The 27257-nt window shown below is 42.4% G+C and overlaps 1 protein-coding gene across 4 annotated transcripts in view; it reads right to left on the reverse strand.

The window, feature by feature from the left end:
- Window positions 1-27257, reverse strand: part of RALGAPA2 (Ral GTPase activating protein catalytic subunit alpha 2) — a 285849-nt gene that overhangs the window by 119579 nt on the left and 139013 nt on the right. For all 4 annotated transcript variants that reach the window (XM_057703254.1, XM_057703256.1, XM_057703257.1 and 1 more), the window contains 3 exons: window positions 9689-9817; window positions 6234-6362; window positions 5324-5382 (listed from right to left, as the gene is read on the reverse strand). In XM_057703254.1, the coding sequence (XP_057559237.1) occupies window positions 5324-5382; window positions 6234-6362; window positions 9689-9817 (317 nt within the window). The remainder of the gene's footprint in view (window positions 1-5323; window positions 5383-6233; window positions 6363-9688; window positions 9818-27257) is intronic.

Raw genomic sequence — 27257 nt, forward strand, 5'->3', positions numbered from 1 at the left:
AAACGTTGGAAATTGAGTTTTGTACTTGTTTTCCTTACAATAAAATACACGACACTTACCACAAACAGAAGACGAATTCCATTTGTTATTGTAAAGAATACCTGAGTACAACTTTCAAAATAAGTTTCACTATTATTTCCTTTAAGCAATGCGTTAAGACAAAATATTCTTTAAGTTGCAATCTTTTAAAATTACCTTTCCCAATTATAAATCAAGATTGGATGGTAATTCTCTTTGGAATTGATACACTCTACTACCTTTTGTAAAGATCAAAAAGTCATATTCCTCTTAATGTTTCCTGAATGCACATGTATGAAATTTAAATGCTCACTTTCTGAACAAAAAGGGGCTTCGAACCACTACCTGGAACCAGACGTTAGCTGTAATATGTGTATGCTGTTCTCAGTAGTAAGAGGTCACACCCAGCGCCAATCAAACCTGACACTGCCCAGCCCTCCACACTGAATGTCCCTGTCCCTTCGTGCTCAATACAATTCAGCCATGAAAATCAAGCTATTTTGAAGTTTTGGATTCGATTAGAATGGACTAAGTGCTTCAGAACAAGGGAATTAAAAACCCTTCGGGGACCAAGTCACCTTCTACCAAAACTCACTGGGTAACAGCTGTGCCTTTACCTCAGTTGCAAGGTGTGTGCTGGGCCTTTCTTGTTTCTCTGGTGCCAGCTTTAGACGGAGCTCCACGCTTCCCTTACTGCCTAGAATTGTCTGCATTTCTCTCTCCTCTTGCCCAATTTCTACACTTATTCTCAATCTAGAAATTGCACTGTGAGTCTTAGTCTGCAGTCATTCCCATGAACTCTATACTCTTTCCCAAAACCTCTTTATCTTCCCTCCACCTAACTCAGACTGATTGTTCAACCCATGAAAATCTACACGACTTGTAATTATGCCCCAAATCATACTTTTACCATTTTAAGAGCTGCTCTTCCTTTGTTTTGCATGCATGTGTGTATACATACGTGTGTGTTTTTTTTTTTTTTTTACAACCCATTAACCTACTTGTTAAGTGTAATTTGTTAAGAGCAAAGATTTCTGATTTCTAGGAACACCTGCATTTCTCTGTAACTATTAGCCTTGCACTATGGAGAACACTGTGACCATAAAATGGTTTTATAACCTAAGCTATTCTCACCTACCATGAGTTTTTAGCCATACTCACTTATAACAGGTCTTCCTGCTATTTTCTCTCTTTAAAATTCATCATTTAACATCCCCACTTAGCATCTGCCTATTCTTACACTTGCGGTGACGCCTCATGGTCTCTGTATCCCCAGGATATCCTTTGTGATTGCGAATGAGTTTTATCTATCAAGACTCTTTTTTAAGCTAATGGCAATACTACCTTACTCTCAATCTGTATTCCAATACACTCTCTTAATACTGTTTGCTGCTATGCCATCTCATACGACTCCAATTTACACAAAACTCATTATTTTTTCTTAATTTTTCTGATTATCACTCACAATGATAACAATATTCTCTCTTAATTCTCCTCTGTTTATCTGAAATCTCATTCACATTGCAGTCGGCTTGCTTATCTGCACTTACACGACCTTAATTTCATTGCCTAACTCCTTTCATACACAATAAGAAAGACTGACCACATTATGCACATTTCTACTTCACTTTTAACACCACAGAAAATTTGGCTTTCTACATTGAAGGAAAAGAGGGAAAAGGGATATTACCAAGACTCATTGCAGGTCTGAATGTAGTGGGTACGGGTAAAGGAAAAATCAAGGATTTCCCCAAGTTTCTAGATTGACATTCTGGGCAGATGATGGTGACAAGTACTGGGATGACGTCTGAGGACAGTCAGGCTCTGGGGCAGACAGCAGACTCAAGGCTTCAGTCATGGTTGTGTTCAGTTTAGATGTGTTAAGACATCCAAGTTGAGATATCAAGTAGGCAGTTTATTACATAAGCCTGAAGGGGCCAGGAAAATAAATTCAGTATCATCAGCAAGCAGATGGTGTTGAAGTCTGATGAAATGGTGACTTCCTAGGTGGCGTAGTGGGTAAGCATCTGCCTGCCAATGCAGGGGACACGGGTTTGAGCTCTGCTCCAGGAAGATTCCCACGTGCCGCAGAGCAACTAAGCCCGTGCACCACAACTACGGAGCCTGTGATCTAGAGCCTGTGAGTCACAACTATTGAGCCCATGTGCCGCAACTACTGAAGCCCACACACCTGGAGCCTGTGCTCTACAACAAGAGAAGCTACCATAATGAGGAGCCGGTGCACCACAATGAAGAGTAGCCTCCACTCTCTGTAACTAGAGAAAGCCCGTGTGCAGCAATGAAGACCCAAAGCAGCCAATAAATAAATAAATAAATAAATAAATAAATAAATAAATAAATTTATTTTTAAAAAATCCCAAAATAAATTTAAAAAATTTATTTTAAAAAATCCCAAAAATAAATTTTAAAAAAAGTCTGATAAAATGAATAACAGCACCTAGGAATGTCATGGAGAGGGAAGACAACCAGCCCTAAACCCTGAGTCACTCTAACCTCCAGGAGCAGGTAGAGAAGGGAGACAGGAGAGAAACAGCTGCAGTGACAGAGGAGCAAAGATTACATTCTAAGGAACTGGCATCGTTCAGGAGGAGGGTAAAGACAGACTAACAGCAGAACTAGTAAGATAAGTATCCGTATTAAAATTTCTAAGGCAGCATCTAAAAGAACTGAAAGTCTATGACTTCTAAAAAAATAGAGGTAAAAAATGGACTGTGAAAAATACAACTACTCCAAAAAATAAAAAAATAATAAAAAAATAAAAAAAAGAAGAAAGAAGTCAAGTGAAAAAAAAATGAAGGCAAGAAACAGAAGAAAATGAAAGAAATATTGAGAAAGACAAACAGCAAAGTGTAAAATAAGATGAAAGAAATACATCCAAATACATCAGTAACTGCAATAAATGTAAATGAACTAAAGCTTCAGTTAAAAGATAAAAATCAGAGAGGAGAAACACATAAAATCAATGGTGTACAGTTTTTGCAAAGATATTCAAAAGAGAAGAATATAGAAAGGTTAAATCTAAAAGCATAAACTATATTATTTTAAAATATAGCTGAATCAATATCAGACAAGTGGTCTTTAAGATAAAAAAATTATTCTTAGAGACAAAAAAAGTCACTACATCAATATAAAAGATTTGATTCTCTATAGAGATAGGATAATTCTATACTTCTATGCAGCTAATAACATAGCTTTAAAATATGTAAAATAAGAACTGACAGAAATACAAAGAGAAATAGATAAATGCACCATAATACTGGGAGATTTTTAACATATCTTTCATAGTAAATGATCAAGATGATGGAAAAATTAGAAAGGTTATATAATATCTGAAGCACATGATCAAAAAAATTAACCTAACGGACACATCTGGAACACTACACCCAGCAGATGAAGAACAGTATATACACTCTTTCCAAGCATATGTGGCACATCTGCAAAAACTGACTACATAGTGGGTCATAAAGCAAATCTCAACAACTCCAAAGACAGACAACATTTTTGATCCACAATGCAATTAACTAAGACATTAGCAGCACAAAGATAAATAGAAATGACTGTATTTTTGGAAATTAAGAAATACATTGCTCAATAAATCATGATTTGATGAAGGAATCATACTGGAAATTGGAAAAACTTTGAAATGCAAAAATATTACATATCAAAACTTAAAGAACTCAGACAAAGTAGCACCTAGAAGTAAACATATAGGTTTAAATGTTTATAATTGTATAGAAGAAAGGCTGAGAAATAATATACTAAGTACACAACTTCCAAGTAAGAAAAAGAATTACAAAAAGTACACAACTTCCAAGTAAGAAAAAGAATTACAAAATGTTTAGAAAGTAGAAGAATAAACATAAAAAAAGAGCACAAAGTAGGAAATTAGAAACAAAGAATAGAGAGGCTGAACAAAGACAAAAGTCTCTTCTTTGAAAAGTGATGAAATTGACAGATATTTGGTAAGACTAGTGAGAAAAATCAGAGAATACACAAAAAGCATCAGAGATTAAAAAGTGCTTACAGCTATAGAAGTAAAAGAGATAAAAGGTAGCAAAAGGATAATGAACGCATCGTGGACACCACAATATTTCAAAACTTGGAATGGAAAAGTTTCTAGAAAATTTCAGTTAATCTAAACTGTCAAAAAGAAAAAAAAAGCACCTTTTATTAAAATCATTGAAGAAAATGAGTCAGTGGTAAACCTTCCCATAAAGAAAATACCAGAGCTAGGTAGTTTTACTATCAAGGTCTATTAAATACACAAGAATATTAACTCCAATTTTACAAAAACTCTTGCTGACTAAACAGAATGAGACAGCATTTCATTCATTTTGTAAAAATATAACTTCATAATCAAGCCTGAGAAGGACAGGATGGGAAGAGAAAATTATAGGTCATGAATATAAATGCAACTTTCCTGAACAAAATGTTACTCAGATCAGATTCAGTGCTATATAAACCAAGTTGGGTTTATCCCCAAATGCAAGGTTACTTGCAAATTGATGATAAATTTATAGTTTCTGGTAATGGCAGACTAGAAAATTTGGACCAAACAATCTGCTGAAGATAAGCAAAGAGGATAGAATACAAAATAAAAAACCCTTGAAAATCATCAAAGAGCTAACAGGACCGTGCCCAGGGATAGCCACTCTCTTGGAACCGGCCTGGACGGAGCAGGACATGAGCAAGAGGTTGGGCTGGGCTTCTGGTGACCTTACAAGCTTGGAGGTTGGGGATCAGAAACTGGTGTGCCTTCCACCACCACTCCCAGCTCTGGGCTTCACCTGGGGAGGACAGGAAGGAACTTTTCACTCTGCAGGTGGCCCAGAAAACTTCCTATCGTGGCCACAGACTGCCAGCAACCTCAGATGCCTGAGAGAAGCAACCAAAACGTTTCCAGACATTGCTGAATGTCTCTTAGGGCACGAAATCACTGCCGATGAGAATCCCTACCCTACACATACATCATTTTTATAAATGTTGGTTTATCCTTCCATTTTCTTCCTTGTTAAAAATATCAGGGAATACATCTAGGTATTCACAATCTTGCTTTTTCTTACACAACAGGCAGCATACTATACATAATCTTCTGTACCTCGCGCTTTCCACTTAATAATGGCACCTTTTAAAAAACTAACAAAGCATTTCCCCCACATAATTCTTACTGTACTTTTTAGTGCAAGAGTAATGTGGAAGCATAAGTATTTTTTAACATTAACCGATTACACGGGAATATGCATCTTAACATTCTAAACTAGTTTACCTTTCATTCAGCATTTACCTTGCACACTCATTTGGTTCCTCTGTGGCATTCTTCAGTAAAATATTTATGAGGTAGTGCTAAAAACACAAAATTAAGTAAAATAAAAACCGTGTTTAGTAGCTGATTTCCCACATGTACTATCCTCGTTCTAGGCAGTCGGGGCCACTAAAGGACCAGGGGGCAGAGTCCCTCCCCCCATCAGGGTAATCTGGGGAAGGACACACGGGGCCCAGGGGGACAGCATGGTGGCCTCAGCAGGGGGCTCCCTGGGCATTGAGCCTACCTAGAGAAGAGCATTTCTGTGCATACAATAAAAACAGAGCAGAGCAAATGATTCTTCCTGATAGGAAAAATCTCGGTTTTCTTTTACTTTAACTGGATTATATACTGTACACTGAATTACATATTATACTGGTGTACTATAGATACACAAATGGATTGATTGATGTGAAAAGTATTTTTGTTTGCCCCAAAGTCAGCTGAGAACAGATTGTTTAACTTTATTCTCCAAGGAATAATTTAGAACTTCCAATATTAGTAGTATTAAATCAGGCCAACAATAGGATTGAATATTTAGCTTATTTCAATTATCTCTCATAAATTCATTTGGTGCACTAATGCAGCATAATTAAACTAATAAAATTATTACAAAGAATGATTCATTACATAAATATGATCCATAGGCATGATAAATAATCTAATAAAAAACACCCAAGGAACCTAACCGTCAGTTATAAGGGCAACATGCTCTCGATCTAGTTCATTTAATCCCCCAAAACCAGCCTTCTGAAAAAACAACTACTGATACATCTGAACGATATAGCAAAATGTTCAGGGAGAAGCAGCTCAATGCATAATATAGGAAAAGAGAACCACACAGCTCGAGTTAGAAGATGCTAACCTGAGATTCGATCAATGCATCACGTACCTTGACATCTTCTGTTCCCGTGGCGACATCAGTAACTTCGGGCACTGGCTGCCGCAGAGGGATCTCGCGGTAGGTGTTTGGAAAGCAGACCAGAGACCCGAGAATGGTGAGGGCTTCAGCACGAGGGGCCTGCATGCAGCAAAGGCAAGTAGACACACAGTTTCCTTTTAGTTAAAAACATTAGATAAGTGACAATGTGTTTTCCTTTTTCATGATTTTGAGACAGCTCTGCTGGGACAATGGCATCAGGGGTAAAGTCACTATCTGTTTACTGTTTGGCTTCATTTTTTGATACAAAGATTTGAAACTACTAACAGTAAAATGTTCGGGTCTGCCAAAGTCAGTCAGTGAGCACACAGCTTCCTGGTACGTGATCTCCACAACGAAAGACCCACTAGTCACCATCCAGGCCTGATCTCACTCCACTGGATCTGCACTCCCTCCTCCGGGATGTCCAGACCCAAGGATTTAAATGCTTCCTACCTGTCGCCGACCCCACAACACCTCTCTGGAGCCCTGGCTCCCTTCCTGAGTCCAGATCTGTAGATCCGACTCCCTGTGGAGTGGAGTGCTATCTCCACTCCGGGTCCAGAAGGGGCCTCCCCCGACAAGCTCCCCCTCACCACAGGGTCCTGTGATTCTGTGTGACACCACCCAGCTGCCATCACTGCCCTTTTATCTGTGTACCTTCCCCTATTTCCACGTTAAGAAAATCTCTAAATGTAAAAGTAGAGAGAATGTTAAATCCAAGTACCCAACGCCTAGAGTCAAGATGTTACCATTCTTGCCTCATTCATCTCCTTTTTTCATTTTAATATTTAAATTATGTTTAAATTTTCCACTTTCAGTTTTAAAGCAAATTCAAGACATTGTGTCCTTCCACTTCTGTGTATCCCTGCTTTGGGTTTTCCCTTTGCATTCATCACTTACTGACGACGTGTTATGTATTCGTTTGATGTTTGCACCCCCACGAAGGCAGGGGGCAGACAGTCTTCATCACTTTTCTCCCCCGAGGATGCCCAGTAAACACCACCGTTGTCATTCACAGACGGACAGGGACTGCCCTGCAGGTCTTGGCATCCCCTTAGCTTCCTTCATGAAGACTTTTCTAACGGATGTCTTCCCTTCCAGCTCTCATCACGCAGAATTAACTAGTCCCACACTGGTGCCCCTCTAGGTCCTGGGGGTGCTTCTCTGTGGCTGCTAGAAACTTATGTGCAAGTATTCAATATTAACACTTAGTTTACCCGTCTGATTCCTGGAGGGCAAGCGCCCTGTCACATTCACACCAGCCAGGTCCTGACACATAGTAGGTCCACAGTCAACGTTTCTCCCGCAGACTTGTTTTTTCAGCCCTCACTAACGGCTGCACTTGATCCACCAGATAGTCTTGGTTTGGACTTCACTGATGATGATTTCCCCCCTTAGCAGCCTTAACTATTGTGTTGTGTGTGACTCTGTAATCACTGGATACAAAACATTAACTCTTACGTAAGATAAGGAGCTGTTACGCAGCTTTATTCAAAGAATGGAGTAAATCTAGATATTTTGCCTGAGCACTGAGCCCACGGTGAGCCCCAACTTACACACAGAAGAGTGAGGCCTGTGAGTGCCCCAGGATGGATGACTAGTACCTGCGATGCTGGGAAGGAAGCCGGGTCTGGCTGGGCAGGGCTGCAGGATGGAGAACGGGGAGGGAATTAAGCGTAATACCCCACGTCGTGTGCATATCACGATTCATCCGCTCCACCGCTGGTGGACTTGCGGATTGGCTCCGGGTTTTGGCTGTGACAAACGCCGTTTGCTGAGCACAAGTTTCCCCCAACCCCTGGTGACTCATGCGTGCGTTTCTCTTTCCCTGGTGGCCTCAGCAGGCAGATCTACGTAGCACAGTCCTCCAGGCTTGCAATTAACTTGTGTTAACCAAGAATTTTGACTGAGCAGGTGTGTCCCCATCCAAACACCCCTCACTAGTTCCCTTATAGTTTTAAATCTCAAGTTTAAACTAAGAGTGATTCAAAGTAATTCAAAGAGCTACTGTTCCTATTTATGTAATATATCTCTTACATTCAGATTCTCATATTTTCTCTCTCTTTAAAAAATGTTTTGGAAGACCACTTTAATAGCTCACCTAGCCAAAAGATAAATGTTCACAGAGAATGACCACCATGCATGATATTATGACTAGAAAGGGCGCCAGCATTTTCACAGGAAACTCTCAGAGCAAGTAAGGAAAATTTCAGTAAAGTATGATTTTCCTTCCCATATCCTGTTTTTTCAATTTTCTTTTCAGTTTTTCGATTTTTTTCTGAAGTTTTTTCCATGTTGATTTGAATAGTTAAAAATAAATTAGAAGGTTCTTTGAGAATGATTATCCTATAAACTTTTTCAGAAATAAGTACAAAAAGTTGTTACAGCCTTTACAAAAAAAAAAAAAAACAGTTGAACAAATTCAACACTTTCCTTCTTCCTTTCTTCTTTTCACTCATCCTTCCCTTTTGCTCCTGTCTCTCTCCCCCTCCCTTTGCTTTTTAATTTATCCCTATAAGAAAAAGTGCATGAAACACCAGCTATACAAAGTATGGAAAAAACAATTTAATTTAAAACCCAGGGTTGGAGCTTGAATTTGCCCTGCAAAGAATAAGTAGAATGAAAAAACAAGAACGTGTCAAACAAAATGTAGGCAGCTAGATACTCAGGCTGATTTCAATGCAAGTCCCTGGCAATCAGTAAAGTTAATTTTATTTACACCATTTGAAAATGGGTCTGAACAGGTAACAGCTGTACAGAGCACAAATGTGAGAGGCCTTTAAATTGAAATAGGTAAGAGTGTTCTCTCAAAGGCGTTAATACATTGCCCTAACAGTGGAGGTAAACGTGGAGATTACAAATAAATTTTTTTCATAGTCCTTAGTGCTCATTTTGTCCACTTGCTACTAATTTTTTACTATGAGAATTCTGCCAGAGTTTTATGGCATATGAATAAAAAGATAAATATTAATTTTCTGGTTAAAAATTTTAATGTTCTAGCATTTTAAGAAAATATTTTCTATTAGTCTTATAATAACTAAGAAAATATTAGAAAAAAAAAACCTTCTTGATGATGTACACTTAAAATTCTCTCTTGACCACAGACATCTGTGTCTGCACCACCATTTACTGGAAAATGCTAATAAGATTCTAGGAGACCAGTCCTGCCTCTGACTGTGTAAATGTGCTGCAATATTAGTGAGGATACGATTTCTCACACTCTGGCCTTTTGATGAAACGCCTTTCCACTACCAGTGTGTCATCTTATCCTACAATTTCACACATCAGCTGCCAGGGCATCTACCCGAAAGCCTGGTTTCACGTTGCACTAATGAGTCAACACCTGTTAGGAGTGGAGAAATCTGAACCTTGTTAGCCGCTGTGAAGTCTCCTGGGAGCTGGGAAGCTAGCATTGTCACACTCACCGCCAGCGTGTCTGCACTGAGGACCCTGGCAGCGGCCGTGATGAAGTCCCCCACCAGCATGGAGAAGCCAGGCAAACCCAGGGAGAAAAAGCGGGGTGGGCAGTGCCTTATAATGGTATTTAAGATATCCTAGAGGGGGAGAGAAGAAAACACAACTGTAACTTGACAGACCAAAATTCCAAAGGCAACAGTTCATCTGTACATATGACTACTGTGTGATTATCTAAGAGAACACAGACCATGGAGCCTTTTCCGTGAAAAGGGTTTCAGAGATGAGTTAGTCTAGGGGCTACTGAACTCATTTTACAGGCAAGAGAACGGAGACGCTAAACCTTAGGGGTACCTGTCTAAGATCTGAATCATGGTATTGGGACTAGACACTCTTGCATTTTCCAGGTAGAGGTGAGCTCCTGCGATGAGCTACAGCAGTACTGAGGCACATAAGTAAATGAAACCTGCAAGCAGCTATCACTTCCCATCTTCCTCATTTCTCAAAAGTCAAAGCACACTGTTCTATTACAAGCTCCTGAAGTAGGCACAGACAGAAACTTGCACTCTTCGGGCAACTCCACGTGGGAAACAATGACAGAGTGCAGGGCACTGGGTCCCGCGGGGATGGGTCACACACCAAGGTCAGGTGGTCGGCAGGGCTCCGGGTAGAAGTGGGTGGCGAGGCACGTGTGCCCAGTGCTGTGTGTGGACCACCTACCCCCCGGACACCTGGTGTCCCTGGGTCTGGAAGGGCCTCTTACTGGTAGGTGGCCGGCTGGCCCCCACTCTCCAGCTCTGTTTTGAGGCTGTCACCCCATTCCAGCCCATGGTAGACCAGGGCTCTTCTTCTGGACAGCGTTCGTGCCACCCATGGCCAGCCCGCATCTCTGAAGCCATTTGTGCGAGTGTTTGTGTGCAAAGGGGATTAGTAAGAAAACCACAAACTGCTTTTATGCAGTTCTAGGCCAAGTGCATTCATCAAATGTACCGAAGTGCTATAGTTATGTGACTTGTAGTTATATAACCTATAGTTAGTTGCAAAAATACGAGTAAGAAGCAAAATACAAAAAAGCCCAAAAAAACCCCTCTGGTTTGTTTTTCTCAAATTTCAGTGTGGCTACTTGGAAATCCTTTAAAATAACCCTGATTTAACTTGATTAAATGACAACAAGGGGTAGCAATGTGCTCAATTTTAACATGTTGTCCTTTTCAATAAAAATAACCTCACTGAACAACTTGTAATGTTAGAAGAGAACTTTTAGGTGTTCACAAAACATTTTTTCTAAGACTTCTTTTCTTCCTTACATAGCAGGCTCATTTAGTGTCTAAAAAATCATGCTGTTTATGTCCTTAAAATGACTGCAGTGCTTACTCTATTAAAACCCTTACACGGTAAATTATTTAGCAAGTACTAATTTAAGGTTTTAGCATTTCAGCAGACCTTTTCCTACACCAAAAATAAACAGAGAGACAAACAGATAAACAGACAGATAAAAGGGAGGAAGGAAGGAGGAAAGAAAAACCTGAACCACGCTTCTCCCGGGTTAATGTTTAAACTTGCTGTAATCACGTCCTTTGATACATTTCAGTGTCCACATCAGCCAAGGCAAACATTCTAGGGGCTGAGCAGATGGACGCTGCAGTTTAGAAAGTGTGTGGTCAACTCCTGCTCTAAGAGTGGAACAAAAGATCCACCTTTTGCATAATGAAGCCTCTGATTAATGCCCTGGGCTCCTCACCACACACCTGTAATTACTCACAGAGGTACGCTCTGTGCTGGGCCTCGTCTCAGGGTATCAGGCGTCAAGGTCTCGGGCAGCAGATGGAAGCACGCTTCTGTTGACATCTGCTGCCGCAAAAGGATTCGCGCGAACCTGGCTTGCAAGGTAGCAGAATGCCATGCATGCAAAGATTAATAATGCAAACAACCATGATGTTAACTTTGTTAGGTTTGCGTTCATTCCATCTGTTGCGAGGAGGGACTGAGCCTTGAACCCTGTTGGGTTTTAACATCTTTAGCACATACTTAAACCGCAGATTTTTCACCAATGGAAATTGAGAGGTTTAATTTAAAAAAAGGTTTTCTGGGATACGTTTATGAGAAGTATGAACTTAATCCTTTAACAAGCTAAAGCCAGAATTTATACATGAAATCCATTTTGCTTCACAAGATTCAGATGTGTCAAGGCAGTGAGCTGGAAATGGGGCATTCCCCAAAATGATGAAGTTGCTACTGATGCTGAAGGCAGCAGAAATGCGCCAGCGAGATACAGTCACAGGCTCCCCACCCCCCTGGATCTCGGCCAGTCTCTTCAACGGAACTTGTTTCTCTGGGCGAGAAGGTTGGAAAGAGAGGGCAAAATAACAGATGGCTGGCCTAGCCTGCCCGCCACCCACGGAAGGCGGCCCCAGGAGAAGTAGGGCCGCCAGTTACAGCAGCCCTGGGCCGGGGTTAACGTGGGGGTTAAAGAGGGGACTGTATGGCCAGTTGGCCAAGTTAGGGCCATATGCTTGCTATTTCACTAATCCACACTGAAATGGAATAACCCAAAGACTACATCTTTGTGACAACATTTCGAAATTAGGAATAACCGTGGTGCTCCAAAGAGAGCAGCTGCATCTTCCCAGCAGAGGGACGTCCGCAAAGTGCCCCAGGCACGTCTGGTGGGAGTCTCCTCTCCACACACTGAGACCACAGTGATAGCTGGGTTCCTCACGAAAATGAAAACCTTGAGATTGAAAGTTTCTCCACGGTCCCCAGGGCTTCAGAGAGACCAGACAGGATGGGGCTTCCCAAACACCTATTATTCATGTACGACCCTCATGCTTTGTGTCCTATTCAAGTCCAAAGTGAACACGATTTGTCTGTTTTTCAAAGTAACTCACTTTTTTGCATGTAAATAAGAATATTCTGGAAAACTCGTATCCTGTGTCATAAGTAGAAAGTAACACTTAAATCAGTACAATTACGGTAAGCCAAGTAACTGAATTTTTGCTAAACATCCCCATCGGATGGAGACTCTCCTTGATAATTGTGTGGTCTGCATCCTGGGTGGACAGAGAAGTTCTGTGCCCTCTCAGCCACCGGCTTGGGAGTCGCAGGGCTGGCACAGCTGGGGCCATGGCTCCCTGGGTGAGACTCAGGGCTGTTCAGCACCCCTTCCTTTGTGATCACGGTCGGAAATGCCCCTTGTACTCGAGTCAGACTCTGGCAGAGTGAAGAGAGCCCCAGGCCTGGGACCACAGGCCTGGGGTCAAGGCCTCGTGTACGTGACCGTGGACTGATCACGTCAAGCTTAGAGCTTCTCGTTTCTCTTCCATAGAAGGGGCTGATTCCCCCTGGACTTGTATATAATGGGAGAGACGTGAACACGTGCCTTTGTAAAGTGAACAGGGTCACATAGGAGTAAAAAGAGTAAAAACAAAAGGGAAGGACTATGAAGGATTTTTACTTTCTAGAATTTACTTTGTAGAATTCAGTGAACTACTATTTTGGTGAAACTCAGAAAGAGCTTTTTAAAATATTTCAAAGGTGGGCCCCAAAGCCTCTTAGATTACATTTTCCCAGAAGTTAAAAATCCCTAAAAATTAATGCTCTCAAATAACATCCTTAGCAAAACGTTATGGCAATTAGCCATAGTGTATATAATTTATAATTAAAATAATGAAACAAAAACAGGAAAACGCTCTTTTTTTACATTTTCTAGAGTCCACTCTTCTAAGGAGTTCTAGAATGTATCCCAATCAAGTAAGTCTGGTAGCAAAAATTAGTTTCCTTTCCACATTCTAAACAGACTGAAAATAATAAGCAAAACAATAAGCTCAATGAAAAGATGCAGACTCTAAAATAGGAATTAAGTTTATTCTTGAAAACTGACCAGCATGAAACTCTTTCGCATGCTTTTGCTCAAAGGAAATAAAATTCAATCTGTAAAATGCTGTAATATGAGGAACAGACCACCAAACTAGTATCTTCCTCTCATTTTTGGTAAAAAGTCCACACGCATGCTACACACTGAGTGTGAAAACTAGATTGCAAGATGATAATTGTGAATTTGCAGCTTATCCAGAGATTCAGGTTTATGAGAAAGTAACTGGTGAGAACATCTGTCTCTTATCACTGATCTTACAAAAAATCAGGTAATTCAAATAGAGGCGTGTTGCTTCCTCCCCCTCAAAGCACAGTTCTATAAACACAAACCGCATTCAGCCTAGTAAATGAATCGCTTTAATTGAATGCTATGTACACAGTAACTGGAAAAACCATAAGTGATAAGAAAAACATATGGTGATGGCAACAGAAATTGGTTTATTCATTTTGCATAGTGTTATTTCTTTAGTTCTCTTATAATTGACCTTTAGAACGATAAATGTGTAAAATAATTCTGTTTATTATGGCTCCAAACCTTCCAACAATTACACAAAATGAAAATTTAAAAGGAAGGATTCATTCTGGAAGCATTTCCATTGTTTACATAATTGCACAGCTATAATTTAGTGCTCATGTTGTTATGGAAAATAAAAAAGGGCCATTACAGGCCATTTCAATTCAAAATATTGCACAGTGGTGTCAAAAATGGGGGAAAATGTTCACTTTAAGGCAGTTTAAAATGGATTAACCCTGTAAACAGAAACATTTCAATATAATATTCTGTGAAATACAAACGTTCAAGAAGTAGCCATCCTTCGGAATTAGAAATGTTGCAACTGTACTTTCGCACCAATTACATATATATTATTCACTTAATATTTGCTCACGGCCCAGCAGATGATGGTGGTAACACAATAGCCAGCCATCTGTCTCCCTGCTTCCTCAGCGGACTCACGCCTGCTCCTTGGAGCAAACAGATCCGGTTATTCCACCGAAAGTCACTCAGACCTTCCAGGAGGCCAAACGGAATTGCTCAGAAATAAAACCCATGGGTGCAAAGTTACTGGACTCCGCCTTTAACGTTTGAAGAAAACGAAAATGCTAAACAATTAATGATTTCGTTGCTATTGTTCAGAAGATACCTTTTATCTAGAATATTCTACAGGAAGTTCTTTTGTTTGGGAAGATTGGGAGTCTTTGGATCTGGTTATCCCATTAATCTGGTTAACAGAAAGATCTCGTTCATTCCACACCCAAGTGTAATTACTAATTAGCAAAAGATGTGAATGTCTCAGAGGGATACTTTTAACACTCCTCCTAGATATAATTTAAACTTTCTTTTACAATGAAACAGGCAGACACGATCCTGCTGTACCTCGAAGACAAATCTGTAAGTATCGATTATTGCCTTATCTGCGAGGCTCAGAAATGCTGAGTGACAAAAAAAGTCTTAGTTACCAGAAGGACAGATCTGAAGTGCCCTCCAAGTCCAAGGCCTGGTCCTCTCTCTTCTGCTGCTGAGTCCCTGCTCCTTCAGCAGCTGCACAGACCTCCTCTACACACCACAAGCTGTGACCTGGCTTCTCCAGGCTCGACACTGGTTCAGGTAGGGGTTTTTGCTGATAAAAAGAAAGCCTTTATGATTATGGCCTTTAAGAAAAGCCCAACAGATCATGTCACGAGCTCTGTCCTTCCAGAAAAGTCACCAGAAATAAAAACATAGCAGGACAAAGCTTAGAAATTACTTTCAAGATCTGGGCCAAGGCATATGTGGTACATGTGATACGTTCTCTGTTTGAAAGGCCAAGTGTGGTGTAATCCGTTTGCAGACAAGGTGGAGATTTTTATACGTGCTGGACAAATGTGACTTCTCTGGGTGTAACTATGTTACCAAGGCTGGAAGAAATAAGACAGGACAGAGTAATTGGGTTCTGCAGCTGGAGAAACAAAATCGCCTCGTGCTTCTGACCACGAAAAATGCTCCGGAGAAGACACAGCAGTGTGCAAAGGAGGGAGTGACAAACACAAAACAAACTTCTGCCTGTCGCAGGAGCTGCTGCTTTGACCATTTACATGGGATCAGTGACAGAAAGAGCGGGCAGATGGCAGAGAAAATCACTGCAACCCTTGAGCCCTAAAGGACAGCCTCAAATATTTTTTTTATGATTGCTTTACAATTAATCCCTCATCTCGCCTTTAAACTGATGAAGACTGGCTGACTACTTCAGAAAAAGGGGGGACACTGACTGGGTAACTGAGTTTAAGAAATGCTATATGAATTTTATTTGATACTGGAGCTGATACCTCACCAGGTTGTCTTAGCTGCTTCTTTTTCTTTTTGTGGTTTGCAAAGGCTTTAGATGTAATTTATCTATAATAAAATGTACACTTTAAAGTACTGGTCCCCAACCTTTTTGGCATCAGGGACCATTTTCGTGGAGGACAATTTTTCCAAGGACCAGGGGTGCGGGGGGATGGTTTGTGGGTGATTCAAGAGCATTACATTTATTGTGCACTTTATTTCTATTATCATTACATCAGCTCCACCTCAGATCATCAGGCATTAGATCCCGGGGGGTTGGAGACCCCTGCTTTAAAGTGTGCAACTCGGTAGTTCTTAATATATTCATCAAATTGTGCACTGTCACCACGACCTAGGGGAGGCTGACAGGGAGGTGGCAAACTAATCAGGAAATCCTGGCACATTTTTGATTCCATAAGATGAGGGAGACTGTCGGAGGGTCACAGAGAGGAGTGACTTACCAGCTGTCCCACCCACCCCCCACCCCGGCCCCGGAGATGCCTCGGCCTGCCTCTGTAAGGACTGTCTTAGCCATGACCCTGATAAGCCTCAAATCCACAACATGACAGTTTGCACAACAGGCCGGCCTAATGAGGGTGGTGCAGATGCTCCAGAGCAGTGATTAACCCCTCAAGATGAGACTTTAGCAAGTGAGGGCTTCAAGAAGCCGCTGCTGGTAAGTGACTGGGGGCAGGGGGAGGGTGGGGCATTGGAGCCTGCGTTAGACGCACATGCACAGACCACGTGATCAGCTGGCTGGACATGGATGCCCCGCTCTGGAAGAGGACCCACCACCCCTGACGGCCAAATCTGTGCAGAAAGGCATCTGTGCACCCCAAGAATTTACCAGGGGCCAGGGGTGGGGTGGAGGAGGGGGTTGGAGGATACTAAACTCTGCTTTCTCTGTGGCAACCGGCTGCTCGTTTCAGAAGAGGCCAAACTGAATCAAGTCTCTCCACTGTCTCCTCCACCCCATCCTCTACTGCTTTGACCATGTTCTGCAGCAGAAGCAGAAGCAGGGAGTCATGGCATCACCGGTAACAGGATGGTTAGAAACGCACTGAGGGCACCTAATCATGAAGTACCTGTAGAATCCTCAAGGTAGAAATTACCCCAACAAGTGAACCATGCACACGTCTAATTCACGTAGGTACCAAATGCACAGCTATACTGGGATTCATTGTTCATCCTGTCTCAGGAACACATCAGCTAGAACTATATTCTTCCTAGGATACTGAAAAGAAATTCTTGGAGGAAACCATAGGCTTAACACACTCAGGCACCATGCAAGGCCATGGCCAAGGTGCAGGGCAGGTGTAATCGACATCCCACCTGACGCCAAGCAGACCAGTTCCTCACCCTCACGTTGGGACCCACTAGGATTTGACACACACTCCTGTTATCTTAGGACAAAGTACAGAAATGCAGAAGGGAAAACACATCTCTACTAAATCTGGGTGACACGGTATTTACTTTGTTTCCTTGGGACCACAAAAACTTAGGGAAGGAAGATCTAAAAGGTCATCCATTCGATCTTTCCATTTTACAGACACGGAGTAAGAGGTAACCAAGGCCAGAAAGTGCCCAAGGTTTGGATACAAACCCAAGTGTGCCCCTTGTCTTTATCAGAAGAGAAACCGTCAGCACGGGGTTGATGAGGCCACACGGGACATCCATGAGCACATGGAGCCCAGACCACGTGGAGGGCGACACTCAGCTCTCAAGTGCAAATTATTCTTTCATCTCGCCCACTTTGCCTAAGAATCACTTAAAAATGCACATTTTATATTTTTAAAGCTATACTTTCAAGTGAAATCAACAAATGGCTGCCGTGGCTTAAAAATGTGCTTCCGGAGCACATACAATAGACACGCAGCCCGACTCGCATGGAAGTGCAGTCACAGGAGGGAACCGGGTCAGAGAGTGCAGCCTTCTAGATAAGAAGGAGCCTCCACCAAACTTTCTCCCTAGGAAACTGCTAGAAACAAACTCTGCGCATGTGTGTACGTGCTCACAGGCACAGGCGTGGGGAGGGGGTGGGTGGGAATACTCTACAGAAAGACACCAAGAAGTTTCCCAGGACTGCACCAAGAAATCAAGAGTCGTATTTTTCCCTCAAAATGAACGCTAGAGAACCAACAACATGTGTGGTTTCTGTGTTCATTTACTTGTAGCCTCAAGTCTGCTTGCAAGACCCAGGGCTTCTGATACCGTTAAAGCCCAGCGTCCCCTGCATCTAACAGCGCCCCCTCCTCACCTGCTGGAGTCGGGACGCTTGGCTCTCAGGCCCACCTGGTGCTGCAGAGTCCCCCTGTCTCCCAGCCCGGGGCTAGGAACAGGTTAAAGACAAAAAACTATTTCTTTTGGAGCTTCCCATATCTTCTGGTGTGTTCTCATGCCAGGAAATAAACTTTGGAATATGGTGATCATTCATTCTATAATAACACAAAATACATGTTTCTCTAGTTTGTTTCCTTAAAAGTAAAATTATTCCACCTTCACACAGGAACAAAGTTGAGGCTTTCAACATTTTGTGTTCTGTTAAAAGAAAAAAAAGGACAACCTGGTGGTCGTTCAATTCTGGGAGCCTACAGACCATCCCAGCAGTGTGAGACAGAGGACGAAGAGCTGTCCAAATTGGTATCGTTTTCAGTTTCTGCTTGGGCAACAGAAGTACCACTTCTCTTTCAGAGTACCTACTACTCTTTCTGGACAAAGAGCTCCCAAGAATAGCTGAAATTTGAGAGAAAAATCACCAGTGGAACCAGCTCTGACTCCAAAGAAACCTCAAGGCAGAACCACTAACAAAGAAGCAGTATCAATGACCCTGAGACCCGGCCTGGCTGCCCATCCTGCGACAGAGCCCATTCGGCACGAGTCGCAGCAGAGCAAAAAGGGAGGGAATCAGGCCACCCGGAATAATTAATCAACCTCTAAAGGGTCGACATGGGGCTCATCGCTTCAAATTCAAGGAACACCCGATTAACATCTAAAAATAAATTTTTTTAAAAAGGAAAGCATTTTGTAAATTCTAAAGCCGCCTACATCATTGCTATTATTAAAATACAGCAGCATTTCAACTCATAACCTTACTAAAATATTAATTTTTGAAGGACTGATTGATAATTATGACAAAATAGACCAGATTTAAAATCTTTTCATTAAAAAACAGTCTGAAATGAAAGCCAAATCATCCTGATAATTCCACACAAAAACATCTAACGGTAAGTTGACACATGTCTCGAGTGCACACTGGGCTTGAAGGTACTTTAGCGGCTGCTGTGGCGGGTCTGCTCCTGACTCCCAGCAATGACCTCTCAAGGGCAGGGGACAGCTACGCACAGCTGAGACTGAGGCCAGGCCAAGAGCACAGGGAGCCTCTGGGGACCAGCCTGTGCTCCAGGGGGACCCCGTGAGGGGAAGCAAATAGGGTGACACGAAGGCACTGGGTCTTGACAGGAAACCCCACACTGCACACACTCAACCCCAAGACTCGAGTAAGGGAAAAAACAAGGTAGGTATTTTATTTGAATGTCATTACTAAAAGGGTCTCTTTTGCTAACATTTCTCTAGCCCACAAATACCTACACCAAAGGATATTTTTCCATGGGAGAACAAAAGAAAACTGCTGTTTATTGTCTCTTTAGAAAACAATGTTCTCTCTGAAATGTGTTCCAGTAAATAGCATTAATAGCAGAACAATCTGCAATGACCACCCTGTCGCTTACTGTTATGCGTTAAAAAGAAATCAACAGACAAAAAGAGATTATTCCCCACAAAGAGAGCACTTTCTCACAGAAACAAAACTTGACACTTAAAACGCTCTTCTTGATGTTATTTCCTCCTATCCAAACCCAACCTTAATGAAACATAAATCACGGTCATGATTTAAAATCTCATTTATTCAAAAATCACTGCCTTCCAAATGGGAGTTAAAGCATCCCCCTCCAGAAGAAACCACTGAGTATTTGAAATGGTAGAAGCCATCTCTCTCTCAGCCTCTCATTTCTTCTCTGCCTAAAGAAAAAAATGTGAATTCTTAAAAACTGTCATCGAATTCTAAATGGGAAAAGCTGATCCTGTAGGTCAACGAGCGATATTCCAACCACAGGGAATCCCTTCTGCCGTCCAGCACCAGGGCCTCCCTGTGCTCACCTTTCCAAGGCCCCTGAGAGAGCTATCAGTAGCCCACTGCACAGGACGAGAACCTCAAGACAGAAAAGCCCATGTGGTCACCAGGGCAAGGAGACAGTGCTCTCCGTGCAAGGTCAGGGCTCAAGCTGCACAGTGGACGTCCCTTTCCTCGGGCCGCCCGTGCAATGGCCAGGCCAGGTGGCCTCGGACAGACACCCGGAGCATGAGAAGCTTGCAGATCCCCAGTCAGTCACCTGCTCTGTGTGAACTGGACACTGGGCTGGAAAGTTCCCCGAGGGTGAGCCGGAGTCCATCACTAGCGCCTGCCCGGCAGGTGGGGAGGCCTGATCCCTCGCCAAGACGGGGCTCTGGACATTCGGAGAAAGCAATCCTCTGTGCCCGTGGGCCGACTCGCCACCATGCAGGCTGTGCCCTGGTCACCTTCTCCCTGTCGGCTCCGGGGCGGCCTGCGTGAGGGAGCGGGGCCCCCCTGAGCCCCCACCCGCCCCCTCCCCTCATGCCTGCGGCGCCCCCCCTCATCCAGACGGGGCTCCAGACAAAACCTGTCTTAGATATGTTTCGTGTTGACTGAATTAATCAGGTCACTCCACATTTTACTTCTTCAAAGTAAAAAAAATGGGGAATTTTACAAGCTGAACCATAGGAAACTGTACCCCCCCCTTTGAAAAACAGTCCCATGTTGGCAATTTCCAGACACTTCAACCTAAAACACTTGTCTCTCTTGCTTCAGTCTCCCTGGTTAAACCTTCATGTGCTTTCATGTCCTTGGTTACCGTGAGAGCTGTCTTTCATCCTCTGATGCCCGCCGAGCTTCGTGGGGTTATTCACAGGGCCTGGCTCTTCGTCTGCCCCAGTGGCACCTGCACAGCTTCTCTTCAAGGACAGGGTTTCCCAATCCCGGCACTGCTGACACTTCGGGTTGCAAAGTCTTCACTGCAGTCCTGGGCACTGTAGGCTGTGTGACATCCCCGGCCTCTACCCACTAGATGCCAGCACAGCCCTCTCCCCACTGTGAGACCAGAATGTCTCCAGACATGCCCAACGTCCCCAGAGCCTCCACGCGTCTCAGGAATCACTGTTCACCTGTCGACGTGGGCAAGCTCCCCCCCACCGCACAAAGTCAACGCCCGCTTTGAAAGTGATGGAGCCAAAACTCCACCGAAAGGTCCAGCTCAGCTGCCACAGTCACCGCTTCCCAGGAGGCATGTGGGTTTGAGGAGCTCTCCTGTTAGTCCTTCAGTGCTCCATCAATCGACCCACTGATGGAGTGCCCGCTTCATCTGGGAGTCTCCGAAGGAAGATGCTGGTGACTTGGGCTGTGAGACACCACAGCAGAGTCTCCTTCCAGAGAGACCTCAGGGCAAAAGAACGTTTTCTCTGCTGAAAAATGCAGGCCAGCTTGCACACTACATGGTGAGTGTATTTAGTAGGAATAAAATCGTGTATATACTGCAGTATATATGCATATATATTGCATATACTGAGTTGCTATTATATTGCATTTTTATTTAATGTTTTTCACTCTGTATATGCTTATTAGACCCTGATGGCTAAAGAGACGTAATTTGTATCCTTCACTGCCAGCATTTACTTGAAAGAAAGTCTTGACATCTTCAGCCCCAAAAAGGAAATCAGACAAAACTCTCGTGTTCACCTCCCAGGTGGACTTCTCCTCTCTGGACCACACCTCATGCTATCACCTTACACCTCTTGAAGCTGTGGAACAAGTTTGCTGCACACGTGTTACCCTCATAACTGAAGCCTCCGTCATCTGCTCCCTTTCACATTTTTCCACTTTCCTTATTTAGGTGTCAGTGGGCTTGGTCTGCAGCTTGATGAAAATAATCACTGGTTTCACAGCTGAAAAGAAAAGGAAAAAGCCCTCCATTCTGTTGGTTTAGTGCAGTCATCTATCTTACGTCTCCATGGCCACTGAGAGCTGAACAAAGTTATAATAAAATTTTCTTCGATGAAACTTGACTAAGTTAGGGCTTGTCCATTCTCACAAAACCTTCTGGGAAAAACTCAGGAACCAGTGCATGCTACTTGATGATACAAGACTAACTGTATGATACAGGCTACGTCATCACTCTGAGTATGCACAATACGCACATAATAAGAATTATCATTAACTTAAGGATACACGTCAGGAGAGGACTGACATATACTGCTTATCCTTATTCTTCTTCCATCAAAGCCAAGTAAAACTTGAAAGTTTTGTTTATTGCTACAGTAAACCCTTATTTCAATAAAACACCATTTAATTTGACTAAATTCAAACTCATAGGAATTACATTTTTAGAAAAATAAAAGTTTGTTTTTAAGTCTAATTACTTTCAAAAACAAATAGTAAAAAAATAACTGGCTAACATAACATAAAATAACTGAGACTTTTCGAAGTTCTAGTTTAATAACTGTAAATAAACCTATAGCTTGCACATCACCTATCTGAATTCTGACAGGATTAGAAAACACGTTCTCTTACGTGGAGAGAAAACATGCCTGGAAATCTTTCCTGCACATTTCGGCTTCCCAACAGGGGAGAATCCTTTGGGGACACCCCTGGGTGTAGCCTCTGACACACCTGCGGAGCCCGCCCAGATGCTGCAATGTCCATGGTGAGGAGGCGGCCCCATCCCATCCTGCCCCCACCTTGCCTTTCTGAACCAACGTTTGCTTTGAGCTAAACTTAGAAGAGTGCCAGAGACTCTCAGCCCGACGCCCCACCAGTCCACGATATTCCACACAGAAGATACAAAACGCATGTGCATACAAGTATATAAATATGCACACAGACGTGTATATGCACACATAAATAAATAAACTCACAACATCACTATTCCCGGTTAAGACAGACTTCTAAAGTTCCTCTACGGACACACGTCAACGTTATTATTTAAGCCTCTAAACATCAGTTGGGCCTTTAAGTTTATAAATATGCACTTTATCCTGCGAGCATTGAATTAAAATCCCATGAATTCAAACCTTGGTAAAAAGCACTCACTGTGCAGGAGTACTTTAGAGATGTATTAGAATTACTTCCTTGGATAGTAGCTAAATCGGGTCCCTAATGTGACGTGTTAATTCTTCACTTTTTCTGAAACTGAATGCTCATCTATGTTTAGCTTTAAATATATTTATAAATTTATGTATACCTAACATACACATGGTTCTAGTTATGTCTAAATTTTCAACGAAGAACAATTCTTTGTCTGAGAAAAGGTGATGCAATTATTACGTATCACTGCATGATACAGACTGTCTGGGGTTATTAAAAGAGTCAGGTATGGCCAATTTACAAGTGTCACCCCTGCACCTTGCTTTCAGGGCTCACCGCTGAGTCTTGTGCTCACTGAGGGGCCCCTTGGGATCTTTTTACAAATGACTGTTTATTATTATATTATTCCATCATATATCTCATGAGAAGAGGTTGTAACATCCGTTAAGGAAATCATATTTTGACTTCCATGATAGAATATTACTCTACGCGTGATGTTTAAAATTACATTTTCTTTAACACTGGTGGGGAAAAGGTTCATGAAAATATAAAGTTGAATGAAAGCAACTTGTTCCTAAAACAAGTTAAATACCCTTGGCTACAAAACAAATTGAAGGGGAGAAAAAAAAGAAATGCTGCAAGTGCCTTTAGCGCCTGAAACATGGAGCCGTGTGGATCCGTGCACGGCCCCCCGCAGGGCATCACTCGTGAAGCCAGGTCCCTACTCACACACGAGAGTCCCCTCGCTGAGACTGAGAGGAGAGGGGTTCTTATCCGGGCGTTAGAGGGCTCACAGGATGCAGGAAGACCCACACGGGAACCCTGCACACCAGGCACCCAGCCACCAGGCTCAGTCCCAGCAGGACCGCGGCCGCCAGCGACGCAGGTGCCCAAGCAGCAGCCGCAGCACAGCTGCCCCACCCCTGCCCGCGGCCCTGAGCCACACCAGGGTCCCTGCTGGGCCAGAACCTGGCTGGAGGTCGACTGGGCTGCAAGGGTCCAGTTTTCTGGCGTCCATCCTACAGAGGGAATGCTGCCCGGGGTGGGAAGCCGGTAGGAGGGGAGCCGACAATCAGGACACAAGAAAAACGTCCAAGTCACAACAGGGTAACTGGACATGTCATTCCTTGTGTCTGACCGACGGCAGGGGAAGGGTTATTTCTCCCCATGGTCTGAAATGCCACGATGCCTAGTTACATTTTTTTACTCAAATTATTATGTTCAAAACTAAGAAAATATATGGGGAAGGAGAAAAAGTTAACACCCTAAGATGCTGGAAAAATAAAATGGGCTCGGTTGGTCGAGGAGCTGCTGTCCCCTCCCCGTCCTCAGCGTCACCGGGAGGGCTTGAACTCACTGAGTGCTGTCGCATCCAGGCTCTGAACCAACTGTGTAACACTCGCTCCCCCCTCGCAGCCTCCCCACGGCCCTCTGAGGTCGGTGCTGTAATTACCTGCATTTGCAGATAAGGGAGCAGAGGCACAGCGAGGTCAGATCACTTAGCTCAACCGAGGGACACCAAGCCTGGCACTCGGACAGGCTTGAAGCCCAAGCTCTTCACTGTAACCCGACATCGTACTGTATCCTGACTTCCCACGGTGAGGGCTCAGATCTGTAGCTGGATGGTTACCTCATGGAGGAACAAAACCTATTTCCCCACCTGAGAGAGGCCTCATGTGTTTTGGTTTGTTGTTGCAAGACACGATCATACAACATCATAGATGAAAACGACACAGACCCACATTTCTCAAAATTCCTATATGCAAATCTGCAACAATAATTTTGCAATGATGTAAACTTTGCACTTAAAAGCGAATTTAACTTTGATGTATTTAACAGACAAATTGCATTAAGACATTAAATCTGTAAGTCATTGTTAAAAAATAGTTTACTTATTTTAAGCAAAGAAAATTTTCCAGTCTTTGATATGTGTTCTTAGAAACAAAAATAAAATTCCTTTCCTCAACTGTCCTTTTCCATTTCACACATATTGATCTTTCCATATGTTTTAAATAATGATGAAATTAACAGGAACTGTTTTTAATAAATACAAATCATAGCTCCTTTCATGTCCAAATCTTTTGGAGAAGACTGAGGTGAAAAAGCTGCTTAAGTATTAGGACAAACTAAGCAGAACAGGGAACAGCTTTGGAAGAGAAGCTGAAGATGGTGGGGAGCTGGACAGGTGGCTGGGGAAAGTGTCTGCAGCCTGGGGTGGGCTGGGAGTCCGGTAAAGTGCATTCGGCGGTGGGGCAGGACCGAGGTCATAGCCCAGGTGAGACAAGACAGGAGCAGGAAGATGACCGGGGCCTGTCTGTTTGCCCAGCATGTTCGGTGTGAGTCAATGGGAAAGGCAGACCCTGAGGAATAAGCCAGGCTGCCTGTGAATTTGCACAGCCTTTTTTATGTGTGGCACTGGGCAGACATCCTCAATATCTTTTGAGCCTTAGCTATTTATACAGTGGGTCACGATATTTACTTAACTGAGCTGCAGAGAAGAATCAATGGGACGACATCATGAGTTCCCAGCACAGAGTCTGGCACTGGGGTGCTGGAGAAATGAAGACTCTCCGCCCCTCTGGCCCCCTCTCCCAACACAAAGCAGCAAGACGGAGCAAAGCCAGCTGGAAGACCCCTTCACAGGCAGGCTGCGCAGCCCCACACGTCATCCTGAACCTTATTCATAATTTATAGTTATTTTTGAAAGTCTTTATGATCCTACTTGTTTTCTAAATCAGTAACAGAATCAAAGTTTTGAAAATTCATAGTCAAGGGAAAATAAAGCTATTTCAAAGCATTTTCTCAATCGTTCTAATAAACCGTAAACTCCCACTGTACACGTACTGTGGGAAATACTACTAGATAAGGCCATTGTTTTATCTATTAAATTGCTGAGAGACTGGAATAGCTGAAACTGGTCCAAACGATATTAAAAACAGGTGGTTTGGAACATGCTGCATTTTGAATTCGGGCTGTTTGCTATATGTATTATTACTTTTTAAAATACAGAAATAACTGTATTTGCTTATATAATGAACTTGCTATTATATTCGATGCAATTATGATTTTATATGATTGTAGCACAGAAAACAATCACCTAGATATCCGTTTTATAATTTTTTCTTCTTAACAAAGAGAAAACTTCAATTATATAAGTACTCTTATGGTTGGAAAAACAGATTTTTAACATTTTAGATCTCATTTCTAACTCAACACTTTATTAGTCACTACTGACACGATTTTGCTACCCTCAGATCTAGGAAAGCATCCGTGAAGTGGCCAGGCCACAGCTCCGAGCTCCCAGGGCACTGGGCCTCCCAGCAGTTCTAAGGCTCCGTGTGGCCCATGAACCACACCGCCAAGAATCCTGCAGACAAGGGTGTCACCCAGAGGCCAAAGGAGGAAATTCACCTTGCATTTTATTGGAAGACAAAAGTAACAAATGTTAAAAATCTAAAAATGATTCGCTATTACTTATCTTATTGAAAACTAAGGAACATTTTTACAAGGTTCTCTCTGCGGGAACAAAGGCTTTTCTTGGCAGACTGCGTCAAGTATAGCTCTTTGAAAACTCTCACAAGATAGAAAGAGCCCCGAGATGGTCCGAGTCACAGGTGCACAGATCGTCAATTAAAAAACTGAATTTAACTGTATTGTCTAAAGTAAATGCTTTCTTTTCTTTTTATAATTAATATAACATGTGTTTCCAGAAGTCATATAAGCTCTGGAGCAACCACCATGACCTATTTAGACATGTGGACCAAAAGTTAAACTAATTACCAGGGACATTTCTTACTTCAATGAGAAAAGTTTCTTTCATTAGAAAGCCTTCTGCGTAACTTTCTTTTGGCAGAGGAATAAAGTTTATTTAGAGTAATTTCGTTTGGCTGACAGTCAGGGCTTCTAAAACATATACCAATAATTGTCAAGGTTAAAGCAAAACAGTCGATTCTATAAAACACAAAAACTCAAGCTTCTAATGGAGGAAACAATAGGCTGATTATAAAATAGAGATTTATGACGTCCCCATTTTCTCTTAGAAGTCTGGATGTTGGGATTACTGCTAGCAATGTGTCATCATTTAAGATTGATGTATTTTCCAATGAACTACAAAATATCAAACTTAACCAAAAATAAGGCATACTAAAATGTGAAAATTATTTTAAGCATAAAATTTGAAAACTCCTTTTTCTACACTGCAAAATCTCTTTTTTGAAATAATGTTTTGGGTACTCAAATGTCATAACATACA

Source organism: Hippopotamus amphibius, chromosome 12, assembly GCF_030028045.1.
Source record: "Hippopotamus amphibius kiboko isolate mHipAmp2 chromosome 12, mHipAmp2.hap2, whole genome shotgun sequence".
NCBI lineage: Eukaryota > Metazoa > Chordata > Mammalia > Artiodactyla > Hippopotamidae > Hippopotamus > Hippopotamus amphibius.